The sequence below is a fragment of the Diaphorina citri genome, unplaced genomic scaffold, assembly GCF_000475195.1.
Source record: "Diaphorina citri unplaced genomic scaffold, Diaci psyllid genome assembly version 1.1 scaffold160, whole genome shotgun sequence".
Taxonomy (NCBI): domain Eukaryota; kingdom Metazoa; phylum Arthropoda; class Insecta; order Hemiptera; family Psyllidae; genus Diaphorina; species Diaphorina citri.
Window position 1 is genome coordinate 43243 of NW_007377597.1, and position 13426 is coordinate 56668.

The window sequence follows — 13426 nt, forward strand, 5'->3', positions numbered from 1 at the left end:
TGAGGGAAATTGTTTGGTTTACTTTCTGGTTTAGGTTGTCGGGTTAAGAGGAGGAATTACTTAAATCCTGGCTAAACGACAAGATGAGTTAAACCCAACCTTGGCATGCTTGGCAAAATCAGGAGTACCGACCTACAGCTTCTTGAAGAAGACGAAGAATATCATCAATCAGAAGATTAAATAATTGTCTATTAATCTATTATCTTCCGTCGGATAGTACAAATCATGTTTACTTTCTGTCGGGAACGTTCAATGCGGGATGCTACTTTATCTCTTTTGATCTCTGGTGTGTCTTGGTTGGCATTTCAGTCAGCCTTGTCTGTGAAGAGCAATTACGGGAAACCTCTGTCCGATTTTCCCCGACATTGAGATGCTTGGTGGTCAGGTGAAAGCTACCAGTAAGGTAGTATATCACAAGAATTGTTTGATTGACGAGGTACAACACCGATTACAATTCATGGTAAGTACAAGATTTTTTTTCTTTTCTTTTGTAGTTCTACGCAGTGCGATATCATGACATGAAAACCGACTTGTAGCTTGTAGCACAGGTCGGGTCGATATGATTTCTTCCGACCATCTCTCGTCTTTTCAGGACCCAAAATGAGCCCAATACGACGAAACCTCAAACTTTCCTTCAAAGAAAAATTCCTTCTAGCAACAATGACAGCTTTCCAAGCGATTCTCCTTGTCCATTTTCTTGTGAAGGCTATTGTACGCCGCAAATGGAATGCTGCCACTTTGCAAAATGAAATCAACTTGCTCGGAGCGTGCGTCAGCACGCTGGCCTTTATCAAGAACTATGTTCCAATTCGCAACGGGTTCGAAGAAGTTCGACAGATGGGTAAGTTGTAAGTTACCACACGTTCTGTGTAGTGCGTATACTATCAGGGCAAAATTGAAGAAAAATGAGACAATGCTATGGCCAGCCACTCACTATCAGGTACACCTGTTTAGATCGACCTGATACCCTGATAGTATGTGTACTGTGTACTCATCAGGTATCATGTGGACCTGACAGGCGGACCTGATCAGGTGTACTAGATGGGTAAGTTGTAAGTTACCACACGTTCTGTGTAGTGCGTATACTATCAGGGCAAAATTGAAGAAAAATGAGACAATGCTATGGCTAGCCACTCACTATCAGGTACACCTGTTTAGATCGACCTGATACTCTGATAGTATGTGTACTCATCAGGTATCAGGTGGACCTGACAGGCGGACCTGATCAGGTGTACCTGTCAGGTCTACCTGATAGTGAGTGGCTGGCCTATAATCCTATACGTATCGCATACCTACCTGTTATTCAATTATTACACGATGGTGGGATTCGAACCCGGGACCTTCTGCATGGCAAGCAAGCGCGTTACCACTGGACCAACCGTGCCCCCTTGTCTATTAAGGTCAGTCACTCACGCTCAGATGCCAGACCGCGGTCTGTCGGACGGTCTGAACGTGAGTGGCGCGCATGCGCATTACACTTTTCGTGGATCATTCTCACCCTGTTATTCAATTATTACAGAACTGTGAAACTGTGAAGGCTAGAAAGACTACTAATTTCAAGTACATATGTACGTATTATGTACATACATATTTGGTCAAGTTTGTTACAACTTGGTAGGTAAGTACTTATGGCTTTCAATTTGGCGTAACAGTTGACCAACAGGAAGTACGGATATATTCATAGCATTGGATTTACCATGCCTTTTGCTTACCACGTTGTCACTTGCACTCAAGGGTCTCTAACCAGTGATTAATTCGACCTAAGAGTCTGTTACCATAGCCTAGCTCTTACAAATATGCTGACCGCCAGCCTAGTTCGCTTAGTTGGTAGTGCGTCTACCTTGTAAGTGCTAGGCCGCGGGTTTGATTCCCGCCCGGGGCGGATTTTATCCTGATGACTTGTCCGCAAATTCTGTGATCTGAAAGTCATTGCCTGCTAAAATTCAAGACGAACTCATAAATCTCCTATCTAGAGTAGGTGGAGGAGTCAAAACAAAACCTATTGTATTGGTAGCTTAGTGGCAATTATGAAGATGTTCTAGTTCTAGGCTACTTCTTAAGATTGGGTTCTTTGAGTAGTTCTTCAAGGACCTTTGGTTCATTTTCGTTTCCACTAATTTGTTAAAATTAAACATGACCTGACGGAGTGTTTTAGCGTTGGTCCGAAAGTCATAAGACCCGAAGTCCGCAGATTCGTAGAAGCTCAACCCATCCTTCAGGGCTGTGACTGTCACCTTGTCCGTAGACAAATAAAGCCGTTCACCGAATAACCAGTTTGACTCCAACTTCCAACCTCAAAATCGGTGAAATTTGGCAGCTATGCACCAAGTGAGCTAGTTTTGTCACCAATTATGTGTGAAATAACATAATGAACTGCATAGTTCAAAGTGCGCCTACCCTAGATAGTAGAAATCATGTGACATAGTACATATTTGTACGTGTAATCATGTAAGTACTGTAGATATTTATGATCTAATACTGCAATTACCTGTGAAGTTCATCTCATACCGCATAAGAAATATCTAACACCTTATGCACCTAACAATGTAATTGAGTATAGGAGCATCGAGAAGTGTTGAAAGGAGACCACATCTAAAGTACCTAATAGCATAAGCCTAAATATGACTTGAAAGGAATCATTGATTAGATAGCAAGTTAATAACTCTCAATTTTCATCCAAGGAGTTAGAGTAGTGCTTAAGTAGATTCGTAGAAGTTTAACCCATCCTTCAGGGCTGTCTAGCCCCTACACCTAAGCCTCAGATCGGCCTTTTTGTGTATGACTGCCTAGCGTTCTAAGATTTTCGCAGTTTCAGGTTTCTAAACTTCCGGTACTTCAATTTACAAGGGGTCAAAAATTGGTTTAAGTTGAGCTTATTAGGCCCCGACTTCCACGTTCTCTGTGGCAATCACCAGGCGATAGAGGAGTGTCCCATCTGTACAGGCGGAGTGAGCTGGCTAAGCCCGTTACCTGTTATTCAATTATTACAGAACTGTGAAACTGTGAAGGCTAGAAAGACTACTAATTTCAAGTACATATGTACGTATTATGTACATATTTGGTCAAGTTTGTTACAACTTGGTAGGTAAATACTTATGGCTTTCAATTTGGCGTAACAGTTGACCAACAGGAAGTACGGATATATTCTTACATCGCCATAGCATTGGATTTACCATGCCTTTTGCTTACCACGTTGTCACTTGCACTCAAGGGTCTCTAACCAGTGATTAATTCGACCTAAGAGTCTGTTACCATAGCCTAGCTCTTACAAATATGCTGACCGCCAGCCTAGTTCGCTTAGTTGGTAGTGCGTCTACCTTGTAAGTGCTAGGCCGCGGGTTTGATTTTGTTGTTGTTGATGTTTTTAAAGGTAGGTAAGCTATAAAGGTAGGTTGGAAGTAGCAATGACACACTACGCAGACTTAGTGCCTTTCCATTAGTGTACATTTAATTTTAATGTAGGCCGTGTGTCATGCCATTAGGACTAGTACACTCGAAGGTAGGTGGGTTAGGTAGGTCACAAAAAGTATTGGGATACCTATAGAATATACCTAGTTATAGATTGATAATAATGTTTCTACCAATGCCTACTTCCCAAGTACCTATACGTAACATTATCTCACAACTATTAAGTGGATATTATTACAACTTATTATCGCACTTTTAAAAGTTAGTTAGCTTAGTTGGTAGTGCGTCTGCCTTGTAAGCGCTAGGCCGCGGGTTCGATTCCCGCCCGGGGCGGATTTTATCCTGATGGGATAATGTTCGTTCTCGGAACGGCTGGCTTTCTCCTATCCTGTCTTCCTTCTCTCTTCAATTTCGGGACGATAAGACCATAGCAGTTACAGTTCCCTCTGTCAAACCTCTTTAAAAAAATATATATATGCTGACCAGGACCGAAAGTGTTTGGTCACACACAAACAAAAGCTCTTTCGTCACACATCAAACGCGCCGTACATGCTCAAACATATCTCATTGGCTTATTTCGCACGGTCCATATTCTCTCACACAGATAAACTCTTCCAACTCATTCGTCCCGACGTAAAGCACCGCGACAAATTGTCCTACACCGAGGTTCGAACCTGGTACCACAGCTCCCTCTACATTCTCATCCTGATCAGCTACTGGTCGCTGCATTGCGAGGAACGCTTCTGTGGATCCGGAAAAGCCCGAACACTACCGAATCTGTTTCGACTGTGTGTCTATAAGCTGCTGGTCATCTCGGAGTTTACGTTTGTCCTGTACTGGTTTGTTGACTTCACGTTGGTGCTCAAACGTCGCCTGAAGTTGCTGAATCAGATGATTGGATCTCGATTGAGTGACGCGACGCAGCGCGCGACTCTGTACCGTACTGTGTGAGTAGAAAACAGATTCACAGAATATGGCTTTCTCAGACTCAACTAAAACATGCTACGATTTGTCTACAGACTTATGTTCCAACTTGGTCACACAATTTTGTTTTTCAACAAACCGTACGTGTGAACCGTATGGGGCCATACACACGTACCACGTACGATCTTTCGACTTTTACGTGTAGTATGATGCCTAACACAATTTTGTTTTTCAACAAACCGTACGTGTGAACCGTACGGGGCCATACACACGTACCACGTACGATCTTTCGACTTTTACGTGTGCCTACCTCGTAGGGATCAAATGAGCGATATCCATAGATTTCTATTGTTTCATTGCAAATTTGCATTATTAAATGGTTTCTTCAAATTAAATTAATCCCAAGGGCAAGATAAACCTAGACCCTTGACAAATGGGTACACAATTTTGTTTTTCAACAAACCGTACGTGTGAACCGTACGGGGCCATACACACGTACCACGTACGATCTTTCGACTTTTACGTGTAGTATGATGCCTCGTAGGGATCAAATGAGCGATATCCCTTTCTACATCCCTCTTCAAATGGGCGATATCCATAGATTTCTATTGTTTCATTGCAAATTTTCATCATTAAATGGTTTCTTCAAATTAAATTAATCCCAAGGGCAAGATAAACCTAGACCCTTGACAAATGGAGTGTGCCTGAAGACATGTGATGTGTTCCAATCCACTCCACCCCATAGCAGAAACTAGTGGTTCTTTCTGTTTTATAGCAGAAACTACCTACCTGTTCTATAGCAGAAAGTCTCTATTCCAGGCACATCGCAGACCATGACGTTTCGTCCGTTCTGGTCGCCTACACCAAACTGTACGACATTCAGCGCCGCTCTCTGCTCTGTTTTCGCATCCCTATCCTCGTTTTCTATTCGGACAATGTGTACTCGCTGACGTTCGTCATTTTGACGTCGTACAACCAGTATTTCTACAAGGGCAGTTGCACGGGCCTGTACCCGTCGATGTGGGAGTTTCTGTTCAGGTCTGCCATCTGTTATGGGGTCATTTTGGCCTGTGTCCTGTGCTGTAGAGAGGTAAGATTGGAAGAAGAATTCAACTTGAGTGTTTCACTACAAATTTTCCTCAGTAAATGTTTTCTTCAAAAGTCCGAGGGCAAAGTAAACCCTTCAAAGAGTAGACCAAGTTAGCGGCAAAAGTACTGAATATACTTACGGCTAATCTGTTTTCAATGTCTTCAACTCAAAAAAAGTCATAAAATTGGCAAAAATATACCTAAATTTTAGATCTACATAGATATATGCGATGTATACCTGTTTACCGATTAGGTATCTATGTACATAAGAACTTAGATGTACGAGTAATTCTACATGCCTCGTGGCCAGAGTCCAATATTTCCCAACGCCTTGATCTTTGGCCTTCGCGAACATCCAGTCTGAAATTAATCTAGAGTTTGTCCAATGATTCAATCTCTAATCGCTACTTAATGGCTATTAGAATTTCAAGACTCGGTCATATAATTCGGTAATCGAAATCATCTTCGTATCGAAATATTTCAATTAAAATCAGAAAGTTTGATTGATGTCAACATCTTTACTACCAGTTACCAGCTGCATCTTTTTGAAGGTAAAGAGTAGGGAACTTCAGTAGACACTCGTAAATTGATGGATATGTAAAAATAGGCAGATACGTATCTAAAGTGCATTTTTGGTTCATCAATTTCAAGAGGCGAACATTAACCTACCACAATATTGTGCATCAAAATTAATTGATACCATTATCTCACATTTAATCATCGATCACTAATTTAAGTACCAAGAGGTGGTGGTTTAGAGTACTTAATGGTGATATTTTGTTAGTCAGAGGTCGAGTACTATCAAATTCATTCCACAAAATTAGGTACACGTTATAGTTCATATTTTGCTGTATGGAATCGATGCTGTTGCTAACCGTTTAATCACACATGAAGTCCTTTATAGTAGGTCAGATGATCTGCACAGAATCAAGATCAGAACGGATAGCTCACGTACATCAGGAGTTAACCCTTTTGATACAGTTGTGGGGGTGGTGGCTACTTCATAACATGTGTAAACAGCTGCTATTTGCTGCTGCCACTACTCAAAGTAAAGAATTTTCAATTGCTCTTACCCCAATGTATAAATGCTAATTTCGGAAGTGGAAGAAAGTTTTCAGTGACAGAGATCTTACCCTAATACATTCGGTTAAAAGCTGCCCTCATCTTTTTTTGTACGTAGCAAATAATTAACAGAACGAAATGGACTCGCATGTTTTTCTCTATGATTTTCTATTTTATTTAGCAAGTTTGAAGTTTGTCTGCATTTGTTTGTTCCGCGAGCACTTTTGATGAACGCTCTGTCCAATTTGGCAACCCTTTTCAGCGTGAGGATACAGTACGTACACTGATGTTAACCGGTACTTTTCCGGAGAGATAACTTTTTTCCCCACAGTACGGTGAGTGAACGAAGGGCTAAAAAAGTAATTGCACTTACCTAGACCTAGAAATCGATAAAAATTGCAATAGCAAAGTGGGCGGCACTTCTACGTATAACATCTTCATGAGAAACACATCATTCATCTTTCTACTAATCATATTATGCAATCCAAAGCGAATCTTTTTGTCATTGTCATATGCAAAAATGCCAAAGCTTTTGAACTCAATCGTGGGAGGTATTTTTCGTTGTAAAAAAAGGAGGATTAAAAAATCTAAAAAAAAAATCGTAAAAAAATCTTCAAGAACTATACGCTATAGGTTTAATCCGCGGATTTGTCTACGAATACAGATTTTGATATAACTTTTGAAAGGGTTAGGGATTTTGATATAACTTTTGAAAGCACTATTAACTTTTTCAAGTCCTTAATAAAACAGTTCTGTTGTAATTATATTCTCCTCAGTCATCACTAGCCATCAGCCAGCATTAAGATCAACGCTACACAACCCTAAAGGATGGGTTAAGCTTCTATGAAGATCGACGCAAGGTCGTCAGAACACTAAAGTTAGGCTACGTCGAAAGATACGCCTAACAGGACGGGTGACCTTTCATAAAGAGGACCGAAATGGTCAATTTTTCGCGGGGCTAAAGACCCTCATGAGGGAAATTGTTTGGTTTACTTTCTGGTTTAGGTTGTCGGGTTAAGAGGAGGAATTACTTAAATCCTGGCTAAACGGCAAGATGAGTTAAACCCAACCTTGGCATGCTTGGCAAAATCAGGAGTACCGACCTACAGCTTCTTGAAGAAGACGAAGAATATCATCAATCAGAAGATTAAATAATTGTCTATTAATCTATTATCTTCCGTCGGATAGTACAAATCATGTTTACTTTCTGTCGGGAACGTTCAATGCGGGATGCTACTTTATCTCTTTTGATCTCTGGTGTGTCTTGGTTGGCATTTCAGTCAGCCTTGTCCGTGAAGAGCAATTACGGGAAACCTCTGTCCGATTTTCCTCGACATTGCGATGCTTGGTTTCAGGTGAAAGCTACCAGTAGGGCAGTATATCACAAGAATTGTTTGATTGACGAGGTACAACATCGATTACAATTCATAGTAAGTACAAGATTTTTTTTTTTCTTTTGTAGTTCTACGCAGTGCGATATCATGTCATGAAAACCGACTTGTAGCACAGGTCGGGTCGATATGATTTCTTCTGACCATCTCTCGTCTTTTCAGGACCCAAAATGAGCCCAATACGACGAAACCTCAAACTTTCATGTGATAAATACATAACCCCTAGTCCTTTGACACCAAAAATTAAGTTTGTGAGTCTTTTCTTTCTAATTTGGTCACGAAAGGGTTAAATATACCCCCCTAGTTCTGTATATCATTGGTTTGTTTATTTATTATTTTTTATTTGAATTGTAATTGCATATCCCATTTTTTACAGGCCGATCAAATTTCTGTCAATATGCAACGGTGTACATCGATTGGCTCAAACGTAAGTTGAACTCAACAAATTTTTGTTTTCTAAATTACTTCTATTGAAAGCTCTGATAAATTATTGTAAAAACTCAAATCACGTTTGTCCAATAAAGAAGTGAGAAGAATTGTCTGTCCAAAGATCTCCCCCATTTCGGCCGCAAGACCAAAGGATAGCCGGCCACAAGATTAAAGAATATCCGACCATAAGGTATAACTATCCGCCTACATAACTATTAAAAGACAGCCGGCCGCAAGCCCAAGGAATAGCCGGCGCGGCGGCAAGACCAAAGGATTACTGACCACAAGATCATAGAATAGCCGGCCGTAATGTCTAACCCATCAAACCCATTTGCCGGCTTGAACACGGTGGAAATCCTGGCCAAAATCAAATGCTGCGTGCCTGGCTGCCACAGATTCCTGCCGCGGGCTTACTGCCCCGACTTTCACGTTCTCTGTGGCAATCACCAGGCGATAGAGGAGTGTCCCATCTGTACAGGCGGAGTGAGCTGGCTAAGCCCGTTGGAGCTGGGCTTGGTGGGTGACTGCATCCAGTATTTGCAAGACGCTGGTGTGATGGATACACAGGGGGAGTTGATTCAGGAGACGGCTGATGAGATATGCTCCCAATTGTCGAGTGATCCAAGCAGATGATTTTATTGGGGGAATCGTATTGTGACCTGGCAGTGGTGCCTGAAAGGAGAATCAAATTGTGACCTGGTAGTAGGCATATTTACCCCTGGAATTTTTATAAGAATGGGGGATTTCCTTGTAAGACATCTGAATATAATCTTCCGAAGTTTTACCTCCTTTAACCCTATGTTACTTATTAATTGCGTTTCTATCCAACAACAATATTATCTAAACTTTTCTCCTTTGATATTTTCCCTCCTCAGGTGAAATTTTTCCTCCTGGAACTCAGAGATCGGAAGTTCAAGTTCGAGATTTTCCGATTGTTCTCGCTAGATTTCGACACATTCTTATCCGTAAGTTTAACCTAGATATGAAAATTACCATAAGTAGGTCCATGTAAACTCGATTTAAATAAAATAACAATCATGGTACCTACTTCGTACAGTTACTTGTAACAATCAGAAATAATTCTAAAGAAACTAGTGCTAATTTTTATGAAGAATCGCGGAAAAGTTCCGTTTCACACTTTTGAAAATTCATCAAAAGTACAAGTAGGACAATTTTGATAATTATAGCGATTATTTCATTGTGAATACAGACGATGTACTTATTTTTTGCTGATAAATACAGATATGCTCAGTGCAAACTCTAAAGTGTAAAGTCATAAATCAACTATTAATATAATCCTTCCTGTAAAGTATAAGGTGAGTGCTAACTTACCATTTATATAAAATAAAATTACATTAAGTACGTACCTACTCTTGTATGATTATTATAACGTTTGAGATCTCTGTACTTTTTATTATGAATGTTTAAGAAGTTAATTGTGTTCACAACTTCAAACATATAGCATTAGCATAAACCTGGACTACTCTACTTTATTCTAACGGGAAGACTTCAACACTTGATGACCCCTAGTACAAAACATGTCACTTAAAGAAATCAGAGGTGACCAAATTGACTGAGGTCCAAGTTTTAACTGGACGGTTCTTTCATTCAGTTTGTGTGGAAATCTATTTGTTTCCAAGGATCACGGCGAATCTTTGGAACAATTGGATTGATTTTTATGAAATTTGGTGCAGTTTTTCGGCACCTAAAGGAAATTTGTCGGGCAACGGGCTCTCTTTTAAATGAGTTCTAGGTACAGTTTACTGAAGCACTAGCACATGAATCGAAGAATGGTGTTAATTTATGATAAGCAAGTCAAGCAACTATTGATATTTTAGTTCCTATTGACCCAATTTTAATTTCTCAGTTTTCTGATCAAGGTCTTTTCTTTTGAAGTAAATAAAACGATCAGTCAAGATATACTTGCATCTATTGCACGATAAAGTACGCAAATTTTGACAAATCAATTTTCACGATATTTTTCAATTAGGAAAAAAAAACATTACCTATTTTGTCCGTTTTCATGACTTCCTCAGGTCGTTTTCACAGAAGTCGAGTTCCTTTTATCCTTGAAAACTTTCATCCGTCTACCTAGGAACATAATTGGACAAAAATCACCCGGTCTAGAGTTGATCTACTCTTGCACTTTAAATGCTTTTATTTAATGTTGTCTGAGAAGTATGCTGTGTCGTTTTGGCAACCCGAACTTTGGGTAGTCCGTCAAAACATTTTATTGATTGTTCTCATTATTTCCCCTTTTCTTGATTTTCAGATGATGGGGTTCATCAGCACCTACATTGTGATCCTCATTCAGTTTAAAACCAACACCAAACAAGACAACAGAAAATGAGAAAACCAACCCCAAACAAGACATTAGAAAATGAGACGGTTCTCTTTGCTTTTAAAGACCAAGCACAAGTCCTCACGATGGTTGACTGGTTCAGGACGAGCCAATTAAACATGGCTAACCACCCCGGTGTATGGCATATAAAAAAAATCTTTTATTTAGGTTCTGCCATCAGTATATTCGGCTACAGCTGAAGCCCCCACAACAACAACAACAACAACAACAACAACAACAACAACAACAACAACAACAACAACAACAACAACAACAACAACATGGCAGACCAGTGTGACACACATCACAACTTTGATTCTCAGTTCTCACCGTCAGCTCAGTTTGTTTTGAACGTGATGCTTCCCCATTCTTCTAACTTCTAAATCCAACCATCCCAAACAAGACAACAGAAAATGAGAAAACCAACCCCAAACAAGACATTAGAAAATGAGACGGTTCTCTTTGCTTTTAAAGACCAAGCATAAGTCCTCACGATGGTTGACTTGTTCAAGACGAGCCAATGAAACATGGCTAACCACCCCGGTGTATGGCATATAAAAAAAATTAATCTTTTCTTTAGGTCCTGCCATCAGTATATTCGGCTACAGCTGAAGCCCCTACAACAACAACAACAACAACAACAACAACAACAACAACAACAACATGGCAGACCAGTGTGATACATATCACAACTTTGATTCTCAGTTCTCACCGTCAGATCAGTTTGTTTTGAACGTGATGCTTCCCCATTCTTCTAACTTCTAAATCTAACCATTTTTGGTTCATCAATTTCAAGAGGCGAACATTAACCTACCACAATATTGTGCATCAAAATTAATTGATACCATTATCTCACATTTAATCGTCGATCACTAATTTAAGTACCAAGAGGTGGTGGATTGTAGTACTTAATGGTGATATTTTGTTAGTCAGAGGTCGAGTACTATCAAATTCATTCCACAAAATTACACGTTATAGTTCATATTTTGCTGTATGGAATTGATGCTGTTGCTAACCGTTTAATCACACATGAAGTCCTTTATAGTAGGTATCTTACTTTAGTAGATCAATTGATTGGACGTAAACAATAATCATAACCTCGAGTCATTATGCTAACAATACAAATCACGGTGAATTCATTAGGTTTAATTCTCAATCATAACCTCGAGTCATTATGCTAACAATACAAATCACGGTGAATTCATTAGGTTTAACTCTCAACTAAATTTTTCGCAGTAGCCGTATTTGCATGATTTATTTGGTATCTACCTAACGATTAAGTTGAACGTTTGTCCTTTGCAAACAAATGAAAAATTAAATTTATTGTTATTCTTTTCTTTTTACTACTAGTAGTCTAAGTAGTCCCAGATGTTGTAATTTTTCGCAGTAGCCGTATTTGCATGATTTATTTGGTATCTACCTAACGATTAAGTTGAACGTTTGTCCTTTGCAAACAAATGAAAAATTAAATTTATTGTTATTCTTTTCTTTTTACTACTAGTAGTCTAAGCAGTCCCAGTTGTTGTTGGTGTTGTCTAACCATTATTCTAACTTGTGATTCTAACCATTCTTCTAAACCAATCGTGACTCTTGTTGATCTAAATCTGCAGATCAATTGATTGGACGTAAACAATAATCATAACCTCGAGTCATTATGCTAACAATACAAATCACGGTGAATTCATTAGGTTTAACTCTCAACTAAATTTTTCGCAGTAGCCGTATTTGCATGATTTATTTGGTATCTACCTAACGATTAAGTTGAACGTTTGTCCTTTGCAAACAAATGAAAAATTAAATTTATTGTTATTCTTTTCTTTTTACTACTAGTAGTCTAAGCAGTCCCAGTTGTTGTTGGTGTTGGGTGTTGTTGTTGTTGTTGTTGTTGTTGTTGTTGTTGTTGTTGTTGTTGTTGTTGTTGTTGTTGTTGTTGTTTTTGGTGTTGTTGGCGGTTTCTTACTACTGTAGTAGTCCCAGTTGTTGCTGTAGCGGTGTAGCTGCACCGAGGGGGGTTGATGGTCTCTAGCCAAGATTACTTGGCCCGTCCCGAACCGCAGTCAACCATCATGTGGACCTGTGCTTTTCCTTTGCAGCATGATAAACCCTTTGTAACCTCCAGCTAGCCAGACCGGTTAGGGTTTATCCTACTAAAATAGGACTGAAAAGTTTCTTCACCCCGTCTAACCAAGATCTTGGACCTATATTTCGACACTTAAGGGTTGAATTGTGGGTTTTATGAGATGAATAAAAATATTGATGCTATGTATGTAGGTACTTACTGCACATATCTAGACCGTTCATTCATTTAGGTACTCATTCAAATACTCAGTTCATTCATTCTACAGTTCATGATGTGAGCCATATTGATTCTTTATTTCTTTCTCACAATCATTGTCAGTCATAAAATATCCAAGTACCTACCTACCTCTAGCCAAGATTACTTGGCCCGTCCCGAACCGCAGTCAACCATCATGTGGACCTGTGCTTTTCCTTTGCAGCATGATAAACCCTTTGCAACCTCCAGCTAGCCAGACTGGTTAGGGTTTATCCTACTAAAATAGGACTGAAAAGTCTCTTCATTCCCGTCTAACCAAGATTTTGGACCTATATTTCGACACTTAAGGGTTGAATTGTGGGTCTTATGAGATGAATAAAAATATTGATGCTATGTATGTAGGTACTTACTGCACATAATTATCTAGACCGTTCATTCATTTAGGTACTCATTCAAATACTTAGTTCATTCATTCTGCAGTTCATGATGTGTGTTATATTGATTCTT

General features: G+C 39.5%; 1 protein-coding gene across 1 annotated transcript; it reads left to right on the forward strand.

Annotated features, from left to right (window-relative positions):
* The first annotated feature begins 619 nt into the window (after positions 1-619).
* Positions 620-10735, forward strand: LOC113465793. Its single transcript, XM_026820608.1, has 6 exons — positions 620-841; positions 4013-4355; positions 5152-5422; positions 8251-8301; positions 9179-9268; positions 10576-10735. Exons 1-6 carry the CDS (start codon positions 661-663, stop codon positions 10651-10653), a joined length of 1014 nt encoding a protein of 337 aa, XP_026676409.1. The 5' UTR covers positions 620-660; the 3' UTR covers positions 10654-10735.
* The last annotated feature ends 2691 nt before the right edge of the window (positions 10736-13426 follow it).